The following is a 27,774-nucleotide window of genomic DNA, read 5'->3' as shown; positions in this document are numbered from 1 at the left end:
GAGCAGGTGGGCTTCTCCATCAGTAAGCACCCATGTGCACCCACACCCCTGTCCATGAACACCCGGTGAACCTGTCCACATTCATGGAGTCCCTAGGAGTTTAACTGATTGATTTTGCAGCTTCTTTGGGTGAGCAGGGCACTGTCTTATGCTGGTTAGTCAGCTCCAGAGGATGCCCCCAAATCCTATTCCATATTCTTTGGAGAAACTCATTTGGGATAACTCAGATGGGTGCGGGAGTCTGTTTTGTTTTACTTGAAAGGCAGTTATTCTACCTCTGTGCCAGGCTTCTTGTGAAGGCTAAGGAAACAGGTTGTGGTGACGGGTAAACACATGGGGCCGGGAGTCAGATTTCTCCTGTTATTGCTGGCAGTGCCAGCACAACTTGCCGGTACCAGCAGTTTTATAGGGATGGGTGTACTCTGAACTGAATGGCGCCAAGGCACTGGGAACATAGGGCAGCAGGCTGGAATGGGGTGGTGCCTTAAGGGAGAGCCTTGTTTTTTTCCCGTGAAGCTCTTAGGACTCAGCTTCAAACCTTGTGCCTTGGCATAACTCCATGAACTGCCATCAGGTAGCAGCTGCTGATTTTATAGCAAGCCTGAGCTGAGCCCTGCGCGTGTATTCAGCCATTATGACCAGTTGGCCACTATTCTGCAAGTGAGTCAGTTGTCTCTGCACCACAGCAGGGATAATAATAAAACCCTTCTTTCCAAATTGGCTTTGACCTCTCTTGGCTTGTAGGATAAGAGGCGTTAAGTCCTGCGTTCGTTTGGGCGTTTGGACCCTTAAGCCATTTCTGGCATATATCTCAAGAAGACACGTGGAGAGCAGCTGAATTCATCTTTGCAGCAAGAGCTTTATACAGAAGATGTACATAAGAAAATATACAATTTTTTTTCTATATAGAAGTAAGAGGAAGTTTTTTTTATCCCCTTAAAGGTCATTTACACTCAGTTACAGAGGAATAAATATATATATATATATTTATATAAATCTTTAGGATAAAAAATGCAGTTAAGTTGAAACTGTGGTGCTGTAAAATCCAGGACGATAAACCACAGTCATCTTTCTGCCTCTCACTGGGTTCTCTGGGCTTGGGGAAGGCAAAGGAGGAGGAAGGTAGAGCCCGGTCACTCCCCAGATACAGGGCAATGTAATGCATACCTTGCCTCTTGCTTGGGAGGGGCAAGAAGTGAATTGAGCCTCCAAACTATTTCAGTGTTGGGGGTTCCCCAACATTGTTCCACTAACAGACGTCAGGCCTGACCCAGAGAGAGAGATTGCCTCCTTTTGGAACGACAGGGTAGCTCCCTCTCTGCATCCATGGACTCTTGGACATGGCTTCCCCTGTGGTCCTCAGCCCTGACCCGCAGGGATCGACTCCTCAGGTGGGAGGAGGATTCTGTCTGCATGAGTTGAGATAGGATTTCCCGCTGGCAAAGACGGGGAGAAACCCTTGTGTCTTTCCATTTGTTTCCACCCCACTGGAAGGAGAGAGATGGGGGCAATCGGGGCCACTGGTTACGTCGTTGTCTGTGGGCAGATGACTGTGCTTTACTGGCAGGATCTAGGTTAGCTTGTCTTAGCGTGGTCATGCATAGTTTTAGTTTAAAATGACTCTTTAAAAATACATAATGTCAGAAAAGATTGAAAAGATGTACTCCATCCTGCAGTCTGCAGAGAAGCGGTGACTGTGAGAAGGCTGGAGGTGTTCTGGATACATCAGAAATATTTCCTGATAGGTGGAAGAAGCTGAAGGATGGATTTGGAAGGAGTCAGTAGTTTTGTGATTGGTTGAAGTGGGCAGTCACCAGGACTAGCCATGTGGGGCCTACTGAGAAAAAAGAAAACAAATTGGCATGGTTAAAGGGTCTTCAAGTAGATTAAGGTGCCTCAAGGCTCTTTAACTGTCTTCAATGAAGTGCTCCAAGTCAAGAGATGTATTGGCTTCTCTTGCAGAGATCCTACCAGCACCGCTCCTGCTCGAATTGAGGCTGAGGAATTCTGGTCCTGACTTGTCCACGAACTTGCTTCCTAATGCTTAAGAAACTCACCCAAACTATTCAAACTCTGCTGCCTTAACAGCAGTGGCCTAAAACCTGAATTTCCCAGTGCAACAAATGATTTTTGACGCCCAAGTTGAGACAGTTCAAAGCAGCCTGTTTGCTTTGACTGTGTTAAACACCCTCTCCAGCTGAAAACCAGGCCCCTTAAAGGTGTCTCATTTAGCATGTAAAAATCACTAGCCACTCTTAAAAAGATATTGCCTCTAAATTAGCATCCCTGTATATCTCACTAAGTGGCCTGACTTTCAGAGACCTTGTGTACCCATAACTCCAGTGAGATCAGAGGGAGCTACAGGGATCCATTTTTCAAAAGAGCATGCCACCTAAATCCAGGCAAAGGCATTCAAGTATATGTGTAGCTGTGGGCACTTGCACTCAGAAGTGTTTAGTTTTCCCACCTGCAAAGTGGGAATAAGTGCTTCACCTTGCCAGTTGTGAGAAGCAGTTCACCGATGTTTCTAAGTGTGACAGAGATCCTTGAAGGGAAGGTGCTCTAGAAAAGCAGAGCATTATCATCAACGGTATACTGTTACTGGGGGGGTGGGTGGCGATTGGTCTGGAAGGGCAGAAAGCTGAGAAGGGACTGGCATGTTCATAAAATAATCATTGTGGTTTAGAAAAATAACATTTCCATCTCTAGTGTGGACATTTACCCTCTCTGTATGGAATGGCTGGGGTTTCCATCTATAATCCATCAAGATTTCCATTAGGCCAGCAGAAATAACATCACCCTAAGAGGCAGAGGATCTGGTATCTCCAAGGCAATAGGGCCATGCACTTTGTTTTCTCCACCTTGTTGTCCATGTCCCTGTCTAGAAAGGAACCATGCCTGCACGTGGGCTCCAGTAGCTGCTCCTTAACCCGTTCTGCTAGCGAGGATTGAGATGAGTGTTGCCAACGTGGTGCCCCATAGGCCCACAGCCCATTACACAACCAAGAAGCAGAGGAGCTCTCTCTTCCAGGAGCTTATCAAGAGCCTGACCCAAACCCAGATTAATGGAGGGGGTTCAGATCTGGCCCTCAAGCAGACAGAATCAAGCAGCAGATGAAGCATGGACGAGGAGAGCGGCAGCACCGGTGAGGCTCTTGCTTCTGTGCATCCTTAAGAGTCTCTGCATCTGGCAGTCCTCAGCCGTGTGGAATGTGGCTCCACCATGCAGTTGCATATTCAGTGTCTGGCCTGAGAGGCTCAATAGGCTCTTTGCTTAGAGGCAAGTCAGCCCTGCTTTCTGTATCACCTTCCCCTTTTCTCCTCTCTGCCCTGGCATTCCTGCTTCCTGCCCGGAGCTTTAGATTCAAAAAGTTTGTTGTCTCAACCCTCCCTTCCCTGGGACTCAGCTCTGGCTTGAGGACACCACGTTCCAAGGCAAAGATCTTATTTTGAAATAAATTCATGCATTTGAGGTAAATCTATAGCTTGTTAGAAGGTGCTGGATTGGCAGGCCTGGAGAGCGAGGGCTTCTGTTTTGATATAGGCTGAAGAGGCATTGTTCCAACTTTCCCCGCTGTCCTCTGCCAGTGTGGTTTAAACCCGACCTGAGGGATTTTTGCCAGCACACGAGATAAGCCCAAGCTCCATGGCCTCCTTTTGTACTGAGACCACCAGCTCCCCTAGAAACTACACGGTGGTTACTGGCTTATTTCACACAAACCCTGAACTGTGGGGTGGCAGTGACTTGGCCATTACTGACTGGCCAGATTTGACTGAAAGGCAAAAGGCTGAATATCTCAACCCTCATTCTCTGATCTCTCCAGTCCCTTCAGAAATATCTTTTAAACAGATACTTTTGAAACTTCAGTAAATGAAAGCCTTGTGGTCCCAAACCAGGAAGAAACTGTGGGCCAAATTATTGCTGTTTTAATTAACTCCATTATTTGCACAGGGGCTATAGCAGAGAAGTACTGGACCTGATGCTTAATAGAGGGCACAGATAGAAGTTACATTTGTCGTGTGATCAGCCCCTTGAAAGTGCTCCACATCTGTGCCCGAACAGAAGTGCATGGTTGTAGAGTATTTAAAAGTCCCCCATCATGTGACAAATTAAGCCTTATTATATGAGGGTTCAAATGAAGGTGCTTCAAAGCAGAGTGCCTTCATTAACTTCTGTCTGCTTGTGTGGCTGGACTGATGCAACCCATCCCTGCCCCTTGGTGCTGTCTACAATGGGAGGGAAGGAGAAGGGAGGGGGAAGGGAACTCAGGCTGGGGTTTTCCCAGCCTGCACGTGGGGGCAGGGAAGGGCGGGTGGATTGGAGCTTCCTGCCACCTGGGGGCTCCAGTCCACCTGCCCCCACTCTAGGGTAGGCTGGGCAAACCCCAGCCCAAGCTCCTTCCCCTCCCTGCTCCTTTGTGTAGGCACCACTGGAGATGGGAGTGGGTGGGCCAGGGCAAGGGGGGAGAAGCTGCAGACACGCAGCTCCTCGGCTGGATTGGCTCCAAAGCGGAGCTTGATCCCCTGCCCTCCCGACCCAACAGCGAATGTGTGTTTGGTTGGGAGGGTTGGTGTAACTCATGGCGCTTTCAGTGAAGCGCCGTGAATTAGACCAGGGAGCTGCATGTCTGTCAGCACCCAGGCATTTCACTCTTGCTTGTCCTCTGTGGCCTGGTCTTAAATCTGGGTTTGCTTCACTGGGCTGACTTCATTGCAGCTGCTCTGGCCTCAGTTCTCTGCACTAGGAAGCTGTGGTGCCATCCGCTGTTGGCAGGGAAACAAAGACTTTTAAATGTAGATCTCCGCAAATAAATGGATGAATTGTTTTGGGCTCAGACCTTAGTATCAGGGAAAACAAAAGTCCCATTGACTTGGCTGGCACCAAGATCTGTTTGAAGTTGGCAAGAAAAGAGAGAAGGCCAGAGGTTATTTGCTGGGCGTGGTTGTCTCTTACCTGTTTAATGGCGACTTCCTTTCTTGGACCGCTTGGTAGGGAGCTTGCAGCTGCGGAGGACGGCAGCGTCTCTGATCTGCTGTCCTCGGTACTGAGCTGGTGAGGCGCAGGCCCCATCAGGGCGGGTGCGGCTGGCCTTCAACCACCTGGAGAAGGACAAATGAAAGCCCCCCCCCCACCACCTTGAGTTTCAGAAGGGCACGAGTGACCAGTCCCTTGGTCAAAGGTTCCAGGGAAACTGGTAACCATCTTAGTGCAAGGTATTGGCATGGGGCTTGTCTCCTTTGGCACAACTGACCAGTACTGTTCCCCATACTTGGTCAGCCAGAGCCAGCTAAAACTCGCTGAGACCTTTCCCTCTGCCGGATGGATGGGAGCCACATAGGACTGACCGGGACTCGGGCACTGAGACCGAGTAGGAGACATAGAGAAGGGAACAGGTCCTTACTTGCGCAGAGGAGCTAGCTGACAGGAGCAGTGCCAGGGGTTGTTGGACAGGGTGAGCTTCTCCAGTTTGCCGAATGGGAAGTTGCTGGGCAGCTGGGTCAGCTTGTTGTTCTCGAGATGGACCGTCTTCAGGGTGGTCACTCCAGAAAAGGCGTGATCTGTAAACTGAAGCACAAGGGCTGATGCAGATCACTGCGAAGCAAGGGTAAGGTATTCTCTGTACACTTCCTCCCCAGGCAGCCGGTGCTCAAGTGACAGAAGTGAGGCTGGAGAGAATAAGTGGCAAAGGGGGAGGATTGAGGAGACAGGACAGAGAGCAAGGAAGAGAGCACAGTCTTTCAAGAGTGATGGGGCCATTCCTCCCACCTCCAACTCCTTCCCATTTACTACTTGTTTTTCACAGCCACATACTTGCACCCTAAAGAAAAGTTGCAGTCTGGCCTGTCCCGTTTGTTCCTGAGCCGTGCACCACCTCGGTAACTGGACTCAGACGTGTCCCTATGTATAAACCTTTCCAAAGCTGGAGTTTCTACCAGTGCCTGTTGCCTTCTCTATTGTGGAACTGTTGATGGAGGCAGTGTTTGTGGAGTCTGAAGGGGCTGTAGGTTTTGGCAGTGCCCAGTGGACATTGAGTGGAAAGTTACACTTGGCTTCAGAGCAGCGTAGGAGCAGCAAGGCAGGCGTCCAGCCTCTCAGCCTTCTCACTTTTTTCTTTCTCTTTCCTCTTCTGCCTGGTCGTTTGCCAGAGATGCTACAAAATCTGTGTATTCACAGCCTGGGGCAGGCTGGAAAAGCAGGTCCTCGTCACAAACCAGGGAGCAAAATGCTGCCTGTGCCAGAGAGAAAGCCAGCTGTTTGTGCATCACCACATAGCCTCTTCCTTCTCCCCCTCACCATCCTCTTTGTCAAATAGTTTGGAAAAGTCCCTCTGTAATGCAAACCCATCAACACAGACAATCTTTGAAAGACACTAGTTGCAGATGAAGCTGTTGACTGCAAGAGTGATTCTCTTGGCAATAACAAACAGCCTCTTCCTCCCACGGCTTCTGAAGAGGAGGAGGAGGGAAGAGGACATGTACCAGGCTCAATAGAAAACTCTCCAGTTCAAATGGCGGTTTGCATATTGTCACTTCACGCTAGAAGATCTCACTGGTGCAGTTCTCTGAAATGACCCCTCAGTTTGGGTCCAGGAGTCTGCTTTTAGCTGCAAGCTAGAAGGATGGGGCCTGCTGCTACATCTCTTAGGCTTCAGACCTGTGAGATCTCCCAAGCTGAGCAGCACTGTGTTGGATGAATGCTTGAACGGGAGGTCTCCAGCATGCTGCAGGTAATTGTGGAAATGCAGCTGGGGGCCATCCTTTCCAGTTCGTTACTGAATGAACAGACATTTTACATTCCAACAACCTCAGATCCCGTTGGGGCTTCATTCCAGTGTTGCCTCCTCCTTCACTTTCCTGTCCCAAAGTGTTGTCGCATGACGTTTAAACAGCTTCTCTGCTTCTTCCCAGAGCTTAACTAATAATGAATTTTGGGATCCTCCAAGATGAGCCATCATTTAGGTACATGATTATTGTTCTTATAGCACCTATAATCTGGTCCCAAGTCCCTTTAGCAAATAGTATTGTTTTTTGAGGGGGGCGTGGTTCAGGGATGATGCATAGGGGGTGCATGTGGGTGCACGTGCACCCCCTGATCGTGGCAGTGCACTCCTGGTCAGTGCTTGCCACCCCCGCCTCCACCACCGACAGTGCCGGCGGCATCTGCGGGAGCTCACCACTGCCGCTGTGCCTCCACAGCCACCAAGGGCACGGGTCATTCATGGCGGGGTTGGAAACTACCACAGTGTTATCCTCATCCATGATGAATGAGTTATTTATTATTAGTTATTAATGACTTGTATTATGGTAGTAACTTATATAGAAGTGGAGATGGGAGGATTTTCCAAGTTCTAGATTTGCCAACATGTTTCAGTTCTCTTCTCTTCGATTCGCACTGGGACAATGGGAGGACTTCTCCTAAAGATTACTTTCAGACCTAATTGGCTATGCCAACTTGCAGCTCCACAGACAAACCCAGCCATCTCCAGAAAGAAAAGCTGAGCACAGGATTTTGGGGAAAAGGGGTCACAGCCTGGATGCTGGCAGCATTTAAAGTACATGATGATGATGTCACATCTCACGTGGCCTTTGTGACGAGGGAGTCGTCTAGCAGCGCAAAATGGCTCACCCCTGGCTCTTATGTATACCAGGCCTCTGGAAGGTATGAGAAAAAAAATTGTAACTTAGAGTAAGAAACAAAAGCTTCAGTACATCCATAGCTGCGAAACAGGACTGATCATTAGGTGGCACTGCTCACTTGGAATAAATGAATGTCCTGAAGGTACAGTGATGTTGGGGTTGCCATATTTCAGAAAAGATTGTGTCCACAAATGGTCATTAAGAGAAGATAGGACGCCTTTTTGCGAAGTTAGGGTTATTAGCCTACATAGAGTTACTCTGTCTTCCTAAACTCCTGCACAGTTCATTGGATATGCCTTTCTTCTCCACTTTCCCATGCAAAGGAGCTGCGTGATGTGTGACTATTATGCAGCCATGCATTCCACTCTAGAAGGGTGGATGAAAGGATTCCTATATATATATATATATATATATTATATCAGTGTTGTTGTTTGGGGTCCTTCCATCTGAAAGAAGCTGTGTGCCAGGTCAGATAATACTTGGTTTGCCTTTTTCTCAGTTTTTATATTTTTAGCAGTATTAAGATCATGACGGAAAGGATGGAAGGAGAAGGACCAGCAGGTTCCAGAACTAGACAGTCAGGTTAGAACAAGCATGCAGCCTAACACCATCTGTATAACAGACAGAGAGTGAGAATGGATATAATCCATCAACCTCCTAGAAGTTACATACGCTGTTGCCAGCCAGGGTATGTTAAGGTAGATATCTGCTACAGGTTGAAGACTGAACTAGATTTGAATTCAGTTCTTGCAGTTCCATTCTTATTCCAAGCAGCTTTTCTTCAAACTGTTTCAAGATCTACATGACTCCATTCCAAGACTTGCAGTTTTTCAGGTAATTCAGATACAAGTTCTTGGGCCTCTTCAGAAGGTATTACATTTAACCTGCAGCTTTTGATGTGCACATGGTAAAACTGGATAGAAGCTGAGCTGATGCCTACAGCAGTGACACCCCTGGAGGATGACATGCTCACTGGGCAATATGCTCACTACAGGGTGTCCTTTCATAAATGAAATCTTGATTACACCCATCCTGCTGGGACTGTCATCTCAAGAATAGGAAAAATCTCAAATATTGAGTAGGTGGCGCTGTGCGGTCATCTTTGATGGGAGACATTGCAGCTTTTAGCTTCCTAGTCTGGCATTCTGGGACACGGACTTGGTCCTTCATCCCCTGGCTGTACTATAAGTCCCAAGTCTTTTGATAGTGCTGTATTGCTGTTCAGGGCTGTCCTCCTAAATGCAGACAGCTAGTGCACCCAGCACAGCACAGCGGTAGCTCTCTCTTGCTATAAGGTGCCCTGTTTCATCACTGGGATATTCTCCTTCCTCCTGTACCAGAGATTGGGATGTCTTCTTGCTGGAGTGTTCATCTTTCTGCTTCCTGCCATGGTATCCTGGGAAGCTGTGAGCTGCTCTGTATATGTGCCATCCACTTGCATCTCAGCCAGGCATTGAGAACACTGTGCTGCTTGCAGGCGATCTGCCTGCATTGGATTTGCTGCTTTCCTTGCACCCCTGCATGGCAGTCTAGGGGCTCTGTTTCAAGCAGTTCCTTGAGTGTGATGCTGCTACCTGTAGGTCATGCCTCTTTTCCGGGAGAAGAAGAGGGGTATTTTGCTGGGATACCTGAATGGGCTTCTTTGTAGCACACTGCAAGGGTTTCTCTGGCAAGATCATCAATAAACAAACCTTTCTTTATAACGTGTAAAGTTGGAAGGAGGAAGAAAAAGGTGAAGGTCTGTGTGTCTGCCTTGTCTACCTGTCTGCAGTGCATCAGTAAGAAACTGCTCCTATCCGTGACCTGTCTGGAGGACTCTCCCATGTCAGAGCAACAGCATGTACCCAGGTTGAACTAAGATGACAAGACTGTCCAGCTTGGCCAGAGATTGTGCCCTGCTAATGAAGGCATGGGCCAGCTGCTTCTCTCATCCCACCTCCCATGTGCTGGGGGGCTCCTTTTGCTTGTTTAAAGCACCAGAATACATTTCCCACTGGACTGGTGCAGCTGTTGGGTAGAGGGAGAACATGCCACCTTTCTGAGCCCAGCCCAGGAGAACAAAGATCCCAGGAGGATGGAGACCTCCCTTTCTTTGTTTCTCCTATAAACCTTTTCAGAGTTTCAGCTGCATTTTTATTAACGCTAAGACATTCTGCTGAGACGATTGGCCTCTCTTTTGCATGAGTGCAAATCAGGACAAAGGTCCCTAGAGTGGCAGCATGTAAAGGAGAAGAGGATTTGACCTTATGCTGCTTATTTAAAAAGAAAGAGAGTGGAAAGGAACTTACTTTTTCCAGGCCTGTGTTGTCCAGGCTGAGGGTCTCCAGGTAGCGCCCGAAGGATTGGAAGGCGTTGTCAGGAATGACCTTCATAGGGTTGTGAGACAGCTTCAGGTCTTCCACCACCCTCAGCTTGTTCATTGCAGCCACGGGGTAAGTGCTCAGCTGGTTCTTATCCAAGTGGAAGATGGCGAGGTTTTCCACATCATCCAGGGCCCCAGGCTGGATGGAAGAGAGGGAGTTGTCAGAGAGGTAGAGCCAGCGCAGGTCCTTGGTACCGCTGAAGGCCCCGGACCTCAGCTCTCTGATCTTGTTGCTGCCCAGCTGCAGGATGAAGAGGTTAATCATCGGAGAGAGAAGCCCTTTGGGCAAGTCCGAGATCTTGTTATTGTCCATGTACAGGTAGGTGAGCTCAGTCAGGTCGTCGAAGGCTCCCATCTTGATGACGCTGATGTCGTTATTGGAGAGGTACAGGTAGACTAGCTGCTTCAGTCCCCGGAAGGCGCCGCTGGAGATCTCCTTGATGTGCGAATGCTGGAGGTGGAGGGACACGAGCCCTTTCATCTCCCTGAATGCATTGGTCGGCAGGACAGGGAAGTTGTTCCGCTGCAGGTTGAGAAGCCGCGTTTGCTCTGGCACCTTTGGGATCTTTTTCAGCCCCACATTGTCACAGATGACGTGCTGGAGATCCCCACCGTGGCAGTGGCAGCTTGGGGGACATGCCTGGAGAACGGGAAGGAGGCACACCAGTAAGCTGAGGAAGAAGCTTGACCGGTCCATGGCCAGAACTGGGATGGTTGTTAAAGGGATGGGGGGAAAGAGAAGCGGCAGCAGCAGGAGGAGGGAGATGGGAGAGAAAGTGTGTGTGTCTGCAGCGAGCTGAACACAGCCCTATTTATAATGTTATTAAAAAACAAAATCCCTTCCCACAAACCACAGGCAGCAGCCAGACTCTTACTTGGAAGCAACTGACTTTGGGAGCTCAGTGTGAATTTAACTCCTTGGCACCAAGCAGAGGAGCGTCTTCACACTGTGCTGCAAAAAAAAAAGGGACTGTGTAGAGGTAGTTTTTTCTCTCTGGAGCAGGGAGGTGAATGGACACAGGGAGCTCGCCTAGATTTGGGGATTTCTTCACTCCCCACTGAATCAGGTGGTAACAGGGCTCTAAGTAATTCAGAGATGGAGAACAGGGTCTTGAGAGACAGGAATTCAGATGCACCTAAAGGAAAGCAAAGTTGTCCCCTGTCAGTACCAGCAGTATTGGGGTATTGAAGTATTGAGATGTTGAAGGGTCGTTAACAGACACTATTAACTAGTGCAGTTTCTAGCCTCTTGCACTGATGTTTTCCATGTGCTTAATACTTACTGAGCTGTATCTCGGATTATTATCCAAAGTGTAGAAGACATTCAGGCAGGCACCTTTTCCCTCTTGTTCCCAAAAGGGCAAAATCCTTATTCTGCCCAACTTTTTGTTGACTTCTGTTGAAGTACTTCTTGGCAAGGACTAAATATAATTGTAGGAGATTTGGGGAAGGTTCGTTGTTGCACCTTGTGGGGATTGCACCTGCATTACGTGGATGTTAGTGCCATGTGGGACTTCAGGATCTTGACCACGTGTAGGGGCTGTCTAAATTTGAGGAAGGTCTGGTGGGGAGAGTCTTAGTTCCTGCAGAGCTTCAGGTGGTTTCCCTTGAGGAGCAAAACTTGCTGAGCTAAATGCAGCCTGATAACCCTGTGTCTGGAGGAGGATTAGCACATGGTGCCATAGTAATGGGGAGGAACGGTATGTCCGAGGCATCTCTGTTGGACTGCCTTCTGGTCAGGCTGGAGTGCTGGGGCAGCGGCTGGGATTCTGCCATACGCGGTCACTGAGGATGGGACGGTGGCTGAGGCCTTGGTGAAATGGTGCGGGATGGCCAGAATAACTTAGAGGGGTAGTGACCATTGTGCTTAGATACTGCTGAGGAGTGCTGAGTCCAGTGTGGTACGTGGTGCTGGATCAGAGCATAGGGCTTCTAAGAAGGACGTGTGGAGAGGGGAAGATGATGGTGGGGACTTGGAAAGATGCAGTGTAGTATCTGGCCAGTGGAAGTGCAGAGGGAGCAGGGTCCGGGGCCTCAAGTGGTTGTGTTTATCGGGATAATGATTGCAAAGAAGAGTTACAAGGAGGGGAATTAAACACAGCAGGTGCTTCACGCTGTCCCCTTCCAAGGGAATAAGGTGAAGACATTAAGAGTCCTCGGTCTCCCCATCTTTGAGTGCAAGAGGCACAGATCGGGGAGGAGCTGTGGGGTGGGGTTTGGATATGGAACATTTTGAGCTGGTTTCTCGCCAGGTCCTGGCTGCAGCAAACAACTGCGAGCTGGGCGCAGGACTGTGAGCTTTCTGAGGCTTCCACCTCTGAAGCTGGCTACAAAGCCCCTACGGAGTTTGTGCGGAGGCGAGACAGTCTCAAGAAAGGGAGGAAATCCAAGGGCTGACTTAGGACACAGAGACTGGCTTATTCACAGGGATCACTGGGTTTTTCCATTGTTGAGATGTGGAATTAGCCAGCACCACTGAGCATGCTCCCAGCAGTGTTATGCAAAAGGACTGGCAGCTTTAGAGCCTCTGTTTTGCAGATGTATATTCAAATGTTTCTTTTATTTTATAAAAAGTTGGGGGGGGATACAAATTCTGGGGTGAATTTAGATTCTCTTGACCCCAAGACACGGAGAGGCCTGGGAGAGTGGGGGTGCATTATGGATGCAGGCCTTGTTTTTCCTGTACTCCCCAATCCTGGCTCTCTTGTCCCGCTTCATTCCTGGAGGTGGATTTCAGAGCTATGTGAGAGTCAAGCATCTGTTAAAATCATAGAAAATGAGGGTTGGAAGGGACCTCAGGAGGTCATCTAATCCAACCCCCTGCTCAAAGCAGGACCATCCCCAACTAGATCATCCCAGCCAAGACTTTGTTTAGCCGGGTCTTAAACACCTCCAATGATGGAGAGTCCACAACCCCTCTGGGTAACCTGTCCCAGTGCTTCACCATCCTCCTAGTGAGAGAGTTTTTCTAATATCTAACCTAAACCTCCCTTGTTGCAATTTGAGCCCATTGCTCCTTGTTCTATCGTCTGCCACCACTGAGAACAGTCCAGCTCCATCTTCTTAGGAAGCTCCCAGCTGCCACCAACCAAGTTTGCCTGTGGGTGAGTAACATGTAGGACCCAGGCCTCCAAAACCATAAGGCAAGTGGATTGAACGCTGGGGTAATAGCCTGATTGAGACTCTCAAAGGGATTAGGACAGATAGAAGGAGAAACATCCAAAAAAATCTCTCCCAGATTTTTTTACTTTGCTGTCCCAGTGCAGGCTGGGAGTGTAACAGCTCAAGTTGGGTATGATTAGCAAAGCTCCTCGCTGGAGCTGGGTGAATGATTTAAAAAAACCGTAATTTATCCCAAAAACTCCATCTCTTTCTTGCTGCTGATTGAACGAATGTCCTGTGACTTATAGCTTCCTTAGACCTATTCATAACTCTTTTCTGAATGATTTCTGCAAATAGTGAATGGCCTTGAGTCTCCTGCATGAGCAGCTCCCGACTGATATGTAAATTCAGGCTATTTTTGATGGATCAGTGAGGTTATATGGTACATCTTTTGTCCCCTGTTTGGAGAAAATGAGCATGTGATATTCACTTTCCTCTTCTCAATCTTGCTAACAGACTGCCGTGCCTGCGGCTGTCCCTGCCAGTCCAGGAACAAAACAGCGGTCCTTTTAAAACTCCATCCACAAAATAAGTTTTGCCTACACGTGGCACCACGCAACATCCTTTCCAGTTAAATTGTATGGCTCTGCGGCTCCCTCTCCCTCTCTCTCTCTCCTTTCTGAATTGGCGGGTGTAAAATATACCTTCTCTCCCTATTTGTCTGCCATGCCTATTGTCCATGTTCCGGGGTAAGGGCTCCCTTCCTCGTGTGGATCCTGAACTCAGTCAAGGCCTGTAGGCATCAGGAGTGCAGACATAGGGAGATTTTGCAGCCTGGAGGCGGCAGGATGCATTTCACACCCTCAAGTGGTCCACGTAGGACAAGCCCGCTTGGTACCACAGAGGTTAAGTGGCTTCTCTGCTCTTTCCGGCCAGAACGTGCCTTTTGCAGAACGGGAGCTGGGCAGTGCACCCGTGTTGCGGGGGGAGCAGGAGTCTGGTTTTAAATCCCCCTTTTAGATGCCCAGAAGTTTAATAAAAAGGAAAATTCTTCCCTCCCCCCCGATGTTTTCGACTCTCCTGCCTCGGCGAGCAGATTCCTGAGGGAGGCTGGGAGTGCGCTGGCGTCCTCCCTACAAACTGGCGCCGTGCCCGGCTGCTGGGAGGGGCCTTCGAGCTCCCAGCTGTTTGTGTCTGAGCTCCTGGCTGGCAGGATCAGTCTCTCCTCATTGAATTTCATAGCCCTTGACTGGGGATGAGTGAGGCCTGGGGCAGCGCATGGGCAGCGGTCCTCACAAGTTCACAGCTTGACTGAGCCATGCCAGTGTCTCATGGGTGGCGTGTGGTCTCTCGGTGACAAGGGGCCCAGTGTTCATGTTCCTTTTTGCAGCGGGAGCGATGCCACAGTGCACTGGGCCCCTTTCAGCCCTTCGCCTTCGAGCTCCCCGGGGACCAGGGCTGCTGGGACAGCTCCGAAGAGGCAGGATTATCCTGCAATCCCCTCTTTCTTAATTGATTAACAGTTCTGCAAACATTTGCCGTGGCACAGAGAGTGTGAAGCCAGTGCGGGAGTCATTTACCAGTGTTTGACTCCCTCCCGCAGCCCTCAGGGGCTAAGCAAATAGGTGGTTTCTAAAAACAGCGTAAATATAGATTTAAGGCGTTACTTTGGTGTCGTGGGTCAGGGCTGTTCTGTGGCTCTAAGAGAGCGTCCTTTCCCCTTTTGAGCTTTATTTTTATTAGTCACAAGGGCGGCTGCTGTGCACGAATGGATACGAATGCCCTTAGCCAGAGTCACTTGCTCCCTTCAGCCAGTGTCCTTACTGCTTTGTGCTTTGCATTGGGGTAAATCTGAAGTAACGCTGAAGTCAGTGGGATTGCAGTGGTGTGAGTGGGGTCAGAGGCAATGTTGACGTCGTTCTCTGCCTGCAGAGAATGGCACAAGTTAGCCCTTGTATTGGTGCATGGAGAGAATGAGGGGGGCTCCTCCTTGCTTGTTCCTAGTGCTCCCATAGGTACAAGGTGTCAGAAAGGGGGAGGGAAGAGCAAGGCGAGAGCAGGGCTGCAGCTTCCCCCTACTCCCTGCAGCGGTTTGGAGACCTGGCAGAGCCCACAGCCGGGTGTAGGCTGCATCTTGTTCTGAGCAGCACACTGGGAGTAATCCTGCATGCTCCCTGGGAGCTCCTATGGATGGTCCTGGCTTAGCAAGAGGGTCTTTGAGGATGCCAAGTGCTCTGCTTCTCTTCCAGTAATGCAGTCCATGGGGAGAGCCATATCCTTCATGATGGTCAGGCTTGGACTATAGGCCCAGGACCTGTACCCCAAGGCTCAGAGTCCAGCAGGGTGTCTCTGTCTTGAGCCTTTGCAAGAAGCCTTTTCAGTAGCTAGAGCTTCAGACACCTGTCTCCAGCTTACTGTCCATTCAAGCTCCCTGTCCACGCTTAAGGACCAGCCAGCATGCTGCTGGGTTTAGGGAGCTGTATGCACAGCAGTGCCCCCCACCAGTGTGCTTCCAGCTTGGCTCCCTGGTGGCCTTGCCTGGCCACCCTTCTCTAGCTTGCTTTCCTCTCTGATCCCTGCCAGCCTGTCTTCCCCATCTCTCACTCTTCTCTTCCCAGCTTCTCCCACTGAACCCTGTCCATCCGGGTCTTCCTCTAGGTTTTGTCACCTCTCCCTTGCCTTATAACACGCACGCCTGTTAATCAGCCTGGACCACAGATTCTGGCTGGGTGTTCACTCCTTGGCAAAACTTCTTCTTCCAGGTCTCCTCTCACCTGTTGCTCATGCAATGCATGGAGCCCCACTTTCCCCCCTACCCCAACCCTCAACCTCCTGCCTCTTCCTGCTGCCATGCATCTTCCCCCTTTCTGACTTAGAAAACAACCCCCACAGAAATGGGACAGCATAGGGTTAACACTTCTGAGAGCAAGCACTTGCTTGTTCATCCCCACCCACCCATCCTTCCTGCTAGGCAAGTGGTGTGTGAGTTGGGAGGGCTGGATGCTATTCCCCAGGAGCTGTTTGTGTTTCAAATGGTAATTATTAATAGAAGATGCAGACAGGAAGGTAACGGGCCATCAGGCACAGTCCTGACCCCAGAAAAGTTCAAGGGAACTTTACCTTTGACTTTTTTTGGTGTGGGTGGGGGAGGTATGGTTGTGCCTAATTTTTCCCAACTTTTCCATCTTTGCAAGACGCCAACCACTTGGAGCATTCAGATACACTCAGAGCCAAGGGTGTTTCTGTTTCTGTCCTTCCAAGTCTCTCTGTCTCTGTACTTTCCCTCTCTCTCTCCATTTGCTTTCCGCCTTCCCCACCTCCAGTTTCTATTGCCGTCTCCCAGCGTCCAGTCGCTGGTGAAGCTGCCCAGCAAAAGTTTTTTCAAGGTGTTGATAAAACAGCAAGGAACTGCCGCACGCCTCATTGGTCACCACTGAGCAGCGTTACTGCAATGCTCGCGGGGCTGGGGAAACACTTAGGAGCCTCGAGAGCACGCATCGGCCTGGAAAGAAGAAAAGCAGCATTAACTCCAAACCACTAGGAGCAGTTTGTCCTGCCTGTGCAATAACAGGAGGTTGGTTTTCAGAAATGTAGGAAAGCACTGTCTCCTGGAGCCATTTTGCCAGTCCGGTTGGGTATGCCGGTTTTAAATGGGCTTCTCGGGGCACAGCTGTTCTGTCACAACACACAAGCATCGCTTTGGCCACTCGATATTTTTGGGATCCTTTCCATCCCATCCCAACTGGGACTGTCTGGGTGGGTGGGGACTCCAGCAGGATGTCCCACAAGATGAGCTTGTTTGTGTCCTGATATCCTGACACAAAGAAGATACTGTGGCTATGGGGGAAGATGTCACTGGGGCACGATGTCCCTGTGCAACGTGATCAGCAACTTACAGGTTAGCAAAACCCAGGCAGAGGATCTGGGTCAGGTCCACTATACACTTCGGGGTGGAGGAGCAACCCCAGAGGGTCCAGCTCCAGGGGCAGCATCAGTTAGGGCCAGTTTCCCCAGTGAACCAGCTAATTAAGAAAAAGAGTTAAGAACAGTTTGGAGCAAGCTACCAAGGGAGGGTCTGGGGCTGGCAAGAGCAGAGATATTCAAGGCTAGACAAAATATCAAGCACTGGTTTAGGGCTGATTAAAACCCTCCTGCATGGTGTGGGCCATGGGGAGAAGCCAGCTAGGGATCCTGAAGTACTTCCTCTGGTTTGTTATTTTCCTTTCAGCTGTTCAGTTCTCCCTCTTTGAAGCCTGGAAATCCCTTTTATCGTGTGTCAATTTTTTTTGCCCTTTTTTTTCTGAAGCTGGTCCTGCCTTTTTGCCCTAGATCATGAACAGAATTAAGGTTGGTTTGGCTTTTGGTTTGTTTGTCTGTGCCTCCACATCCTCATACAGCCCAGGCAATCAAGAGTGACTTATTACATTGGAAACAGAGTTTTTGCCCCACCCTGATCCTAAATAATAATACTCTATAGAGGAAGCATCTGTGAAGGGTTTATGGCGTCCAATGATTTTCCACTCCACCCCAGCCTAGCTCCATTTTGAAAAATGCAGTGAGGAGCCAGGTCCTTTAAGTGCAAACTCTTAGCATTATTTGAGGGCAAAGGGGAATGAATGCATCTATTGCTCTTGTACAGATGGGGAAACTGAGGCATAGAAAGCTCAAAGGACTTCCTCCAAATTAAACAGCAAGTGAGTGGCGTAGCTGAGGCTAGACCCTGGGTCTGCTGCATCCCCCATTCCACCTTGGAGGTCAATCCCCAAATGTTTGCGGCAGAGACTGTTGTCCGGTTTTGCTCGTGTGTTTCTTGTCTATTAAGACACTGTCTTTAAAAACCACTTTGCCCCGTCCTCGGTGGCTGGTGTTTGAACAGCCTTAGCAGGAAATGTTTTCAAGCAGCTTTTAAAGACGGACAGTTCTACTACGATGTTTTTTTATTCCCGGTTCAGACAAGGACTCCGCAAGAAAGCATCACTCACCACCAAGAATAACCTGGAAGGCTTGTCAGTTTTTAAATATTTGCCACTTGTGCTAATCGGGGGACACTCACTTTGCCTGGCTATAGTGGGTTGCCAGCTTCCCTACCAATGCCAAATGGTCTCCAGTTGGCTTGTCCTTGCATTGTCCATTGGTCTCTTCCGGGCAAAGGATCCTAAGGACATGCGGGATCATTTAACATCTTTGTATCGAGACTGGCTGTGCTGCAGCTCCAGCTGAGCTTATAGATTCATAGATTGTAAGGCCAGAAGGGACCTAGGAAGACCATCGGGCCAAGCCCCATCCCGCACCAAGCAGGAAAGAGAGCTGGGAGTCAGGGGACCCCAGCAAGGTGACTATCTAGTCTCCTCTTGAAGATCTCCAGGGTAGGTGATTGCACCACTTCTGGAGGGAGCTTATTCCACAGTCTGGACATGCTGGGCTCGATGCAGAAATTGCTGGGTGAGGTGCTCTCTTGCAAGTCAAACTGGATGGTCATAATGGTCCCTTCTGGCCTTGAAAAGCTAGGAATCCTCAAGGACTTTTCCAGACTTAAGTTGGGTTATAAATTGTTCACAAGTCTCATTTCATTTGTTGGTGATATGAGCTACCTCTGGGCCAGGATGCAAAGCTGCATGACTGCCCACAGCACAAACCACCTGATGGATAAAGGAAGTAAAGGCGGGTGTAATGAACTGGCTGGTCATTAAGAGGCCCTGGGTTACTCCCCACTTCAATGGGCAGCCCCCAAAAGGTGGCTGAGCCCCTGTAGTGCAGGCAAGACAGACACTGCCTGAAGCCAGAGGGTGCTGGAGGGAGCTGCAGGTGAAGAGGAGCAGCAGGCAGTGGACGGCAGCCTGAGAGCTGGCCTGGGATGTGGGCTGGGACAGAGAGACCCTGTTGTGGCCAGGGCACCAGCCATAGTCACAGCAGAAGAATGTGCAGAGGGTCGAGACTCTTCTTACCCTGATATCCCAGAGTCTAAATTGGGAACCTCTGGTCCATCTTTTATTGCAGCTGTTAAAACAGTTATGCCTGTGGTTTTCACACCCTTGTGTTTCTGGCAGTCCTAGCGAGGCAGCCTCTGTTACTCCGAGTACCCAGCTGTTCATAGCCAAGCTAGGGCTGGAGCCTGAAGAGCCCGGTGCCAGGAACACAGGCAGGCAGCACTTGGATCTGAGTTCACGGTACCCAGAGCACTTTACCAGACATCTCCAGGGCACAGCCACCCTGGGAGCGTCCTGCAAACAGATTGGACGCAAGGCTGCAGGCAATTAAAATTACAGGGGAAGTTGAGGGAGGAAGAAAATAATGACTCAGAATCTGGCCCGAATGCTGTGGCTGATGCCTCTGTTCTTGCTAAAAAGTGCAGTGGGATTTTTAATAAGTGTTTAAGACCTCGGTTTTAAGTCTTATCCATAAAAAGAGGCGTGGCTCCAGCCAACAAACTCCTATTTAGTGGGTGGGAAAGAAATCCGTTTTTAAACATTAAGCCCTATGTGTTTCCTCCCAATGGCTAAACTGTGATTAAGCCTGGATGGAGAAGCACAGTTGAAATCTTTCCTGCTGGATTGCCAAGCACCTAGCGATATAAGATTTAACCAAAATGGTCTCTGTAATATCCTGGAGACAATCACAGGACTTCTGGGAAAGGAGAGGCTTCCACTGGAGAATCTGGGCCAGCTTTTGCATGGAGCCTATTGTGTGCTAGCAAGAGTTTCCAAAGCAAACCATAAGTGGGGCCCAACTTTACACCCCCTAGGAGGGTCTTGGTCTACCCTTGGTCTTCAAAAATTGCACTTAACCTCTGGATCTTTGGTTTGTCTGGGACTCAAGCATCCCAAGCTGCTTCCAAAAACTGTGGCCTGCATAGAGACTTAAGCAGCGCAGGAATGTACTTGGGGAAAGTGGCCAGCAGCAGAGATTAAACAATCTCTGAGTCTAAGCCCATGAGGCTCTGTTGCCAAGCCAATTTGGCTCTGTTGCTAAGCCAGCCACGTTGGATCACCATGCTACGCTCAACGGGTGGGCTGCCCAGACACCATCAGTGAAGCTCATAGATGAATCTCTTATCTCTTAAGGAAGGTCCCAGCCTCTAGGGACAAAACGGCCCCCAGCCCTAGCAGCACAAGGGCCAGCTGGAGCTCCGTGATCCATGGAAGTGCATTGCATTTTCTCCCTGGCATCCAGAGTGTCTGGCCTTGTGAACTTGCTGACTGCTGGGATGAGCAAAAAAAAAGCTGAGTGGCCTCGAAATGCGGTGACTCAGAACCCACAGCCGGGGTTAGCGTTTGAGGGAACGTCAGCCAGAAGCGCCACAGCCTTTGTCCTGATGTGGTGCTTCTGGCTTGCAAATGTAGCTGCCCTGAGCGGCTGGCGCCATCCTGGGATGCCTTTATTAACGGATCGGGAATTCTGATGTCCACACACCAAAGGGTCGGGGCAAGCATCCGTGCTGGGAGATCAAACATGTAACCACCAACAGGGGCCTGGAACCAGCTCTGGGATTGTTTCCCAGGCTCCAAGTGCCCTGTTACGTGGCAGATCCGAGGCACATCTAGAAGAGCAAGAGAGTGTGCTTGTGAGGGTACGTCCAGAGACAGACGTCTGGAGTCAAGCAGGGCTGGCAGGGAGCAGATGGAGCAGGGCCCTGTCCAGGGGAAATGGTAAAAGCAGGGGAGACCACTTGAGACAGGGAAATGGCCAGGGAAGAAGCCAGGTTCCCCCCTGAAGGGTAGGCTACTGGTGAGAGAAAGCCCTTCCAGCGGATCATGGGGAAGGGGGAGGCTTTGAATGTTGTTAAGGTGGCAGTGATGGGGGAGAAAGCATCCAATGTGTGCCATCTCATTACTCCCTTCTCAGTCTCCTTGCGGGGGGTGTAACAGGGGTAGTATTATCGGGAGCTGCCCTCCTGTGGATCTGACCGTGGGAAGGTTTGCCTGGCATCTACGGCCTATGGTGAAGAATCCCTGCTTCCCGTAATCATCACTAGATTCACCCACCTTAGAGCTTAGCTGTTTCTTTTTGTCCAGAAGACTCCCTGAGGTGTGTCCCCCTTTCAATATTTGCAGGTAGCCTATGGGACAACGGAGAACAGCCCCGTCACCTTCATGGGATTCCCGCAGGACAGCATCTCTCAGAAAACTGAGACCGTGGGATGCGTCTTTCCCCACACAGAGGTGAACATGATCCTCCCCACCTCCCCTGCTGCTTCAGTTTTCCAATCCCCAGCAGCATAAAACTGTTGGCACCCTTCCTCACCTCTTCAGCAGCCAGCAGTAGGCATCATACTGCACCCACTGCCTTTCCTCCCAGTCTGTCTTCCACCCAGCTCGGGACTTGCATCACACCTGAAGAGCCTGGCTCTCTTGCATTGCAGGCAAAGATTGAGGATCCTGAAACTGGAGAAATTGTGCCTCTGAATACCCCTGGGGAGCTCCAGGTTCGAGGCTACTGTGTCATGTTGGGCTACTGGGAAGACCCCACCAAAACCAATGAAGTGATCACTGATGACAAGTGGTACAAGACAGGGTGAGTTTGGAAACTCCCCAACATTGTTTCCCTTTGAAACTCTGTCCTGCATGTGGTTGGTGCACGTGGCCCTGTATGTGAGTGAGAAGCAGTAGCTATTCCCCCAGGCAAAATGGACTAGAGTCAGCTCTAGTGTCGGTAGGTCCAGTCCCATGAACTTCCATGGAGTTCAACCAGGTGGCAGGGGGGCTGCATTTGGTCCGTCGAACTTAGGTTACAACATCTGGAGACTTGATACCAAATCTAAGGTGAGGCTGGCAGGGGAAATTCCAGCTTGGATTGAGCTCTTGTTTATGCAGGATCTTGGAGACAGGCTGCAAGCTGGGTGGGAGAGTGACCCATTGGCCATTCATCCCTGGACATCCTTTCCTCCGGCCACTCAGGACTGAGCCCGTGAGGCAGCGAGCATGCCAGGGCGGAGAACCCCTTGGGGCTGGCCAAGTGGATAAGTCGTCCTTCCTCTTAGCTGAGATACCTGGAACAAGGGCTGTGGTGTCGTTTCAGGGACATCGCTCTCCTGGATGAGCACGGCTACTGCAGAATTATAGGTCGCTGCAAGGACATGATTATCCGTGGAGGGGAGAACATTTACCCAGCAGAACTGGAGCAGTTTCTACACACCCACCCCAAGGTGGAGGAGGTGCAGGTGAGTAGCACAAGGAGGCTTGGTGAACCTTTCATCAGGGTTCAGCTTCTCACTTGTCTGGTGACTTTTTATCATGCGGGGAGTGGGGGAGTCAGATCAGCTGGGCTCTATCCCTGTCCTTGGCATGGACTCGCTGTGTGATCTTGGACACATTCTCTGCTCTGCTTTCCCATCAGCACTGTGGGGATTGCAGCCCTTCCTCTCCTCAATTCTCAACTCACAGACATCTGTGCAGTGGTTTGAAATCCTCTTCTGGAAAACCCTGTAGAGGGAATGAGGATTAATAACTAAAACTTCAGGAAAGACTCTTTTTTTGTCCTGAAGTAAGTCCCTGAAGAGGAGCTGTGCTGCAGGTTTCATCACCAAGCAGGGAAGAAGTGATTTGTAGCTGCTTCGAGCAGCTGCTCCCAGTCTGCCAGGAACATCGTCCAGTTCTCATGTCAACCATGTCTCCCCAGAAGCAAAGCAGTGCTTTAGTAAATGCTGGGTTGGTGCCAGGCACAGCTCTTGCTGAAATAATCCTAGTCCAGTTCCAAGGGCTCTGAGTCACCTGGGTCTCTACATTGCTGGAATTTGAGGATGATATTTGGGGGGCACGAGGGGTCCTGAATGGGGAACTTGAGGGAAAGCATCTTTAACTCCCAAGAGAAGTAATCCAACCTTTCTAGTACCAAGGGAGTAGGCCTGTGGGCTCTGCCATTATAGGACTTTGGCCCCAAGACCCTGCTCTAAGGACTCCAGCATCCAGGACAAAAATGCTGTTGGATGGTAGGGGGATGGAGCAGTGAAGCACATGAGGGGTGAGGCACTCCCAGTGCCCTCTGGGGAAAGGAAGGGACCCAATGAGCAATGCTTCCCGGGACTCACGTGTCCTTTCATCCTGACCAGGTGGTGGGTGTGAAGGACAAGCGAATGGGAGAAGAGATCTGCGCATGCATCAGAGTGAAGGCCGGACAGGACTGCACCATGGAGGAAATCAAGGCATTCTGCAAAGGCAAGGTAGGATCTGTCCCCTTCCCCCTCACCCTCCCCAAGCCAAGTGCATGCTTGCACTGCTTTCCGCCCTGACTCACTGACCTCAGTTAGAGTGAATTTGCATATCATCATGGAAAGCAAGAAGCCTACAGTGATTCATACCAGCTGAGGCTGTGTCCTTAAAGCTGGAAGCACTTAGCTATAGGTAACATAGCAGCAATGGGTGCAAGGTTCTTTGCAGCTCTTGGCTCTTTCTTTCCAGATCTCCCATTTCAAGATCCCTCGGCATATAGTGTTCATGAAGCAGTATCCCCTCACTGTCTCAGGCAAGGTAAGAGGCAGCCCAGGGAAGTGGGGAGAGGGCTGAGATAAAGCTCTCCCAGGCTGTCTCCCACCTGACTCGCTCTCTCTTTTCCTCTGTTCTGATTCCAGGTTCAGAAATTCAGGTTGAGAGAGCAGATGGAGAAGCAGCTCCAGCTCTGAATGAAACGGAGATGGATTCACCTCTGCCAGTTGGGGCCTCCCCTTCAATGCCATGCCATATCAAGCAGCTAAGAACTGACACCTTATTACATGCAGCCATCATTTTGCAGTCAGGCTGAAATGCTTTCTAATTAATAAAAATGATACTTGTGTTTTTCCAACAGGGATTGTTTCTTTGCAGGAAACAGTAATGTGGAAAGAAGGATAGTAAAATGGGTGGACCAAGGGAGCGGACACCCAGACTCCTGGGCTCAGTCCTGGTGGGGAGCTCCCTTGCTATGTCAGGTTGCTCCATCTCTTGAAATGGGGATGATACTTCTTTCCCCCAGGGAAAGTGTTGCAAGGCTCTGGTCATTCATGTCTCCAAGGTACTTTGAGATGTCTCAGTGGAAGGTCCCATTGAGAGAAATACAATTGACTGATGCTATAACAACAGTCTGGCCCCTTGTAGCACGTGTAGGCTTGGATTTGCTAGGGGAGAACATCTCCTTGTGGCAGCAATAGGGAAGATAGGATGGGATTTCCCAGATGGTGTGGATCTGTCCAGTTCCTGTTGTCCACAGAGCAAGGATCTATAGCAGGAGGGGGGTGTCAGGAACAGGAACTCCCAAGGCCTCGCACCATTTGTTAACTCCATCAGCCCTTCCTTGACACCCAACTATGTGCTTGGGCATGGGAAGAGGTTCCCTGTAGCAGATAGAGGAAATGTGGTTTTTCCCAGCCCATCCCCAGATATTTTGAACAGAAATTACCATCTCACACATGGATCTCACAAGCATTTTATTTCTGTCTGGCACGAATAATCAGTAGGTATGGTATAGATGTGTCAAACACCCCATCCCATCAGACGCATGAGACGCAATGTCTGAAAACAACTTTTTTTTACAGGAGATATCTAGTACCTCCCAACCATGAAACACTAAGTGGAGGGTCGAAGAGCAAAGGCTCCCTCCCCCTCTTGCTGCAGTGTCCCCCTCCAGCTGGACATCATTCAAAACTGATGATGATGATTCTTCATCACAGACCTGACCTCCCCTCTCCTCCCCCTAAGTGGCTACTGTGGGCTCTCAATCTCCAATGTCAGTTCCTTCTGCATTGGATCTAAAGGGGACTGAAGTCTAGGGATTGGGGAAAAGGTGATTGATTCAAAAGCAAACCAAGTTCTCTACCTGGTGAAATCCTAGCATCTTTATAGGGGAAGTGAAGATGAAGCTCCTGCTTCTGTTTTGTCCCGGGTCCTGTAGAACTATCAAGGAGCCTCTGGACTACCCCTTTGGTTACCTTTCTTTCAAGAGCATGTATGCGGCTTGAGTTACCACCAAGTGTAGAATCCTATCTCATGCTGTGGCTGCAGGCATGAATGGGACAAAGTTCATGCCTGCTGGAACGGGATGACCTTTTTGCCCACGAACATGCTGGCCTTTTTTTGCGGTAGGGACAGAAGTGTTTTCAATCCTCTTCTGTTGACAGGATCCAATTTCTGCAACAGGCTTGGAGGGTCAGGAAAAGCAGGAGGAGGAGAGGAGTCGATGGGTCCTTGATGTCACAGCTGTGGAGTGGGCTCTACCCATGGAAGCAGATCCTCTGCATCAGAATCCAAAGTTTATGCTTCGTATCTAGAAGAAAACAAATGGGATCTGTTTGTTTTTGACTCTGAAGGTAGTGGTGCTTCTGATTTCAGGTAGGTTTCCTGCTCAGCTGATGTCTCCCCCTTTCTTGCTGGAGGGGAGGGAAGTATGTGCCCTTTGCTAGACTGCCCTTGCTTAGGACATGCCACACTTTTTCTTCCTCTGTTCTGCCCCGGGATGTGCATGAGCAGTGTTAAATAGCCTCGCTACTGAGAGAAACTGGGTCAAAAATATACCTCCCCAACATGACTTCCTCCTTAAGCAGGAGCTGCCTTAGACCTCACTGCATGGTGTCTATGTTATGTGAAGGGTGCAGGTGCATCCCAGGATTATAGTGAGGAAAAATCACTAGCTTCCTAGCAAAGACGGGACAGACCTATGGTCCTGATGTCAAAGAAGCACGTGTTTGATTGCCCTTCTTGCAAAGAGCACAAATGCCTCAGTGCCAAGAAGCCTTGAAAAGAGCCTTTCGTTCAGCTGCTGTCTGTGGCCTTGCACTATGGTAGGGGTGAATGGATGTGCGCTGCATACTCACACGGACTGGCAAGTCCACCCTCTGTACAGAATGATGGAAAAACCAACTGCAGTTTTCGGAGGGAGGAACCCTGCAAAATACACCAATGACTCAGTAAATGCAGATACAGTCAGAGATATGTAAAACCTGTCGTCCTCATCCCCCCCACCACCTCCATCCCTCTCTGTACCACTGGGAGATCAAAAAGACATCATCAAATCAGTGCAAGAGAGCAGGACTGCAAAAAGAGTCAGTAACATGAAATTTGTTTCCGTGTGTTTCAGCTGAAGCCAACTTCCAGCAGTCCCATCCAGTCAAACACAGTTACTTGCTCAAGAAGTAGCTTCATGTGGCCAGGATTTAAGAATTGCAGCACAGAGTCAGCATTTGTGACAGCCATGGAGTCTGATGTTCTCCCTCTGAACAGGTGCAGAATGGGCAGCAGGGCTGCCACCTCCTTCACAGCCTCTTCCTAAAGTGCCCCCACTCTGCACACCTCGGGGTCACTCTTCCTGGCCCATCCACCCTTGCTCACCAGTGCCAGGCAAGGCCATTCTTGCCAATGGTGAGGCAGGGTTCTTTGAGGTGGGCGCTTATGCCCTTGTGTCCACCGGCTCCTTCCCAGGGGTCTCCCATCAACCACCATCAGGTAGCAATGTATTGTCATGTATTGCCTCTGGTCTGAAAACTGCAGGTCCCATTACTAGTCACCTGAGCTCCTCCCCCCCCCCCCCCCCCGAATATAATAATTTTGAATTTTAAACTCTCAGCAAAGTCACACCTTCCTCCTCCAGTAGCATCCTTTCTCTGAGCATAGGGCTAACCATCCCCACCAATCCTCAAGTAGCATCCCTTCGCTGAGCGTAGGGATAACCATCCCCACCGAGCCAGCATGGCACTGTCCATCAAAACAGTGCTCTCTTGCACTGGCCTGTTTCTCACAGGCCTGTGCTCAGAGCCCAGATCTTAGCTAATACTCACCAGGAGCGACCTAACAAATATCAAAACCATTAGGAAATCCCTGTTGTGAATCTCGGGGCTGAAACCACTGTCCTCTCCGTCATATGCTTTCCAGCTCAGTAGCTGTGCTCTTTTATAGGGCTCGAAAGGAGGAAGTTCCTAGTAAACGGGCAATCAGAGAAGGTCTTGTTGAATCAGATAAAAAGCCCAGATCTGATTTTGTTACCCAATGCCCACTTTCAAGGGCCATTTCCCCATTTCCCACAGGAACATTCCTTTTTTTAAGACTATTAATAGGATGAACTGAAAACCCTCCACTGACGTGAATTGTGTGCAACATCTTGAGCTGTGGTTCAGAAAAGGATGTGATGCTGCTGCCTTACGTGGTGTTTATGTTGGATTGGAATTTACTTTCCTTAATCCCTTGAGTCAGGGATAAATCTTCTGTGTGCAAAAGCATCACAGAAAAACAGGGTTGGGAGGGACCTCAGGAAGTCTAGTCTAACATCCCAGTCAAGGTAGGACTAAGCCATCCCAGTCAAGGGTTTGCCTTAAAACTTCTAAGTATGGTGATTCCAGAGTGTCTCTGGGTAGCCTGTTCTAATATTTAACTACCTTGTAGTCAAAAATTTCTTCCTAATCTCTAAACTAAATTTCCCTTGTGCAGTTTAAAGTCACTGCACCTTCTCCTGTCCCCTTGCAGCCGTGGAGAACAGTTTATCTCCATCCTCTTTATAATCATCCTTCAGTTATAGTTTCATAGTAGGTAGGGTCAGAAGGGACCTGAGCAGATCATCAAGTCCGACCCCCTGCGATGGCAGGAAAGGATGCTGGGGTCAAACGACCCCGGCTAGGTGATTGTCTAGACTCCTTTTGAAGACTCCCAGGGTAGAAGCGAGCACCGCCTCCCTTGGAAGTTGGTTCCAGATCCTAGCTGCCCTGACTATGAAGTAGC

At 49.8% G+C, this 27,774-nt stretch overlaps 2 protein-coding genes and 1 long non-coding RNA gene across 4 annotated transcripts in view; 1 reads left to right on the top strand and 2 right to left on the bottom strand.

Annotated features, from left to right (window-relative positions):
* ACSF2 (acyl-CoA synthetase family member 2) overlaps nucleotides 1-23,878 on the top strand; it is a 46,592-nt gene extending 22,714 nt beyond the window's left edge. The window contains exons 11-16 of the mRNA XM_014601779.3: nucleotides 21,154-21,261; nucleotides 21,462-21,613; nucleotides 22,118-22,259; nucleotides 23,148-23,258; nucleotides 23,497-23,565; nucleotides 23,667-23,878. Coding sequence (XP_014457265.2) covers nucleotides 21,154-21,261; nucleotides 21,462-21,613; nucleotides 22,118-22,259; nucleotides 23,148-23,258; nucleotides 23,497-23,565; nucleotides 23,667-23,717 — 633 coding nt within the window. The 3' untranslated portion in view covers nucleotides 23,718-23,878. The remainder of the gene's footprint in view (nucleotides 1-21,153; nucleotides 21,262-21,461; nucleotides 21,614-22,117; nucleotides 22,260-23,147; nucleotides 23,259-23,496; nucleotides 23,566-23,666) is intronic.
* Nucleotides 840-10,798, bottom strand: CHAD (chondroadherin). 2 transcript variants are annotated; one of them, XM_006258636.4, is made up of 4 exons: nucleotides 9,927-10,798; nucleotides 5,403-5,566; nucleotides 4,955-5,100; nucleotides 840-1,837 (listed from the first exon to the last, which is right to left on the bottom strand). In XM_006258636.4, exons 1-3 carry the CDS (start codon nucleotides 10,695-10,697, stop codon nucleotides 4,959-4,961), a joined length of 1,077 nt encoding a protein of 358 aa, XP_006258698.1. In that variant the 5' UTR covers nucleotides 10,698-10,798; the 3' UTR covers nucleotides 840-1,837; nucleotides 4,955-4,958. The 2 variants fall into 2 exon arrangements, with proteins under 2 accessions (XP_006258698.1, XP_019349881.1); XM_019494336.2 differs by having other exon boundaries at nucleotides 840-1,834.
* A 606-nt stretch (nucleotides 23,879-24,484) lies between the features above and the next one.
* On the bottom strand, nucleotides 24,485-26,990 carry LOC106738126 (uncharacterized). The gene is made up of 3 exons (XR_001372673.3): nucleotides 26,841-26,990; nucleotides 25,881-25,950; nucleotides 24,485-25,333 (listed from the first exon to the last, which is right to left on the bottom strand). It is a non-coding gene; the product is annotated as an uncharacterized LOC106738126 (long non-coding RNA).
* Between the last annotated feature and the right edge of the window lie 784 nt (nucleotides 26,991-27,774).

The sequence above is a fragment of the Alligator mississippiensis genome, chromosome 8 (assembly GCF_030867095.1).
Source record: "Alligator mississippiensis isolate rAllMis1 chromosome 8, rAllMis1, whole genome shotgun sequence".
NCBI classification, from domain to species: domain Eukaryota; kingdom Metazoa; phylum Chordata; order Crocodylia; family Alligatoridae; genus Alligator; species Alligator mississippiensis.
This window is presented reverse-complemented; position numbering and strand designations above follow the sequence as displayed.

Excerpts from the sequence above, each read along its gene's own strand:
- CHAD (XM_006258636.4), bottom strand. The coding sequence starts at position 10,697 with ATGGACCGGTCAAGCTTCTTCCTCAGCTTACTGGTGTGCCTCCTTCCC. Across the intron at positions 5,567-9,926 it reads ACAACACAGGCCTGGAAAAA|TTTACAGATCACGCCTTTTC; the intron begins GTAAGTTCCTTT and ends CTTGTGCTTCAG. Across the intron at positions 5,101-5,402 it reads CAGCTAGCTCCTCTGCGCAA|GTGGTTGAAGGCCAGCCGCA; the intron begins GTAAGGACCTGT and ends GTCCTTCTCCAG.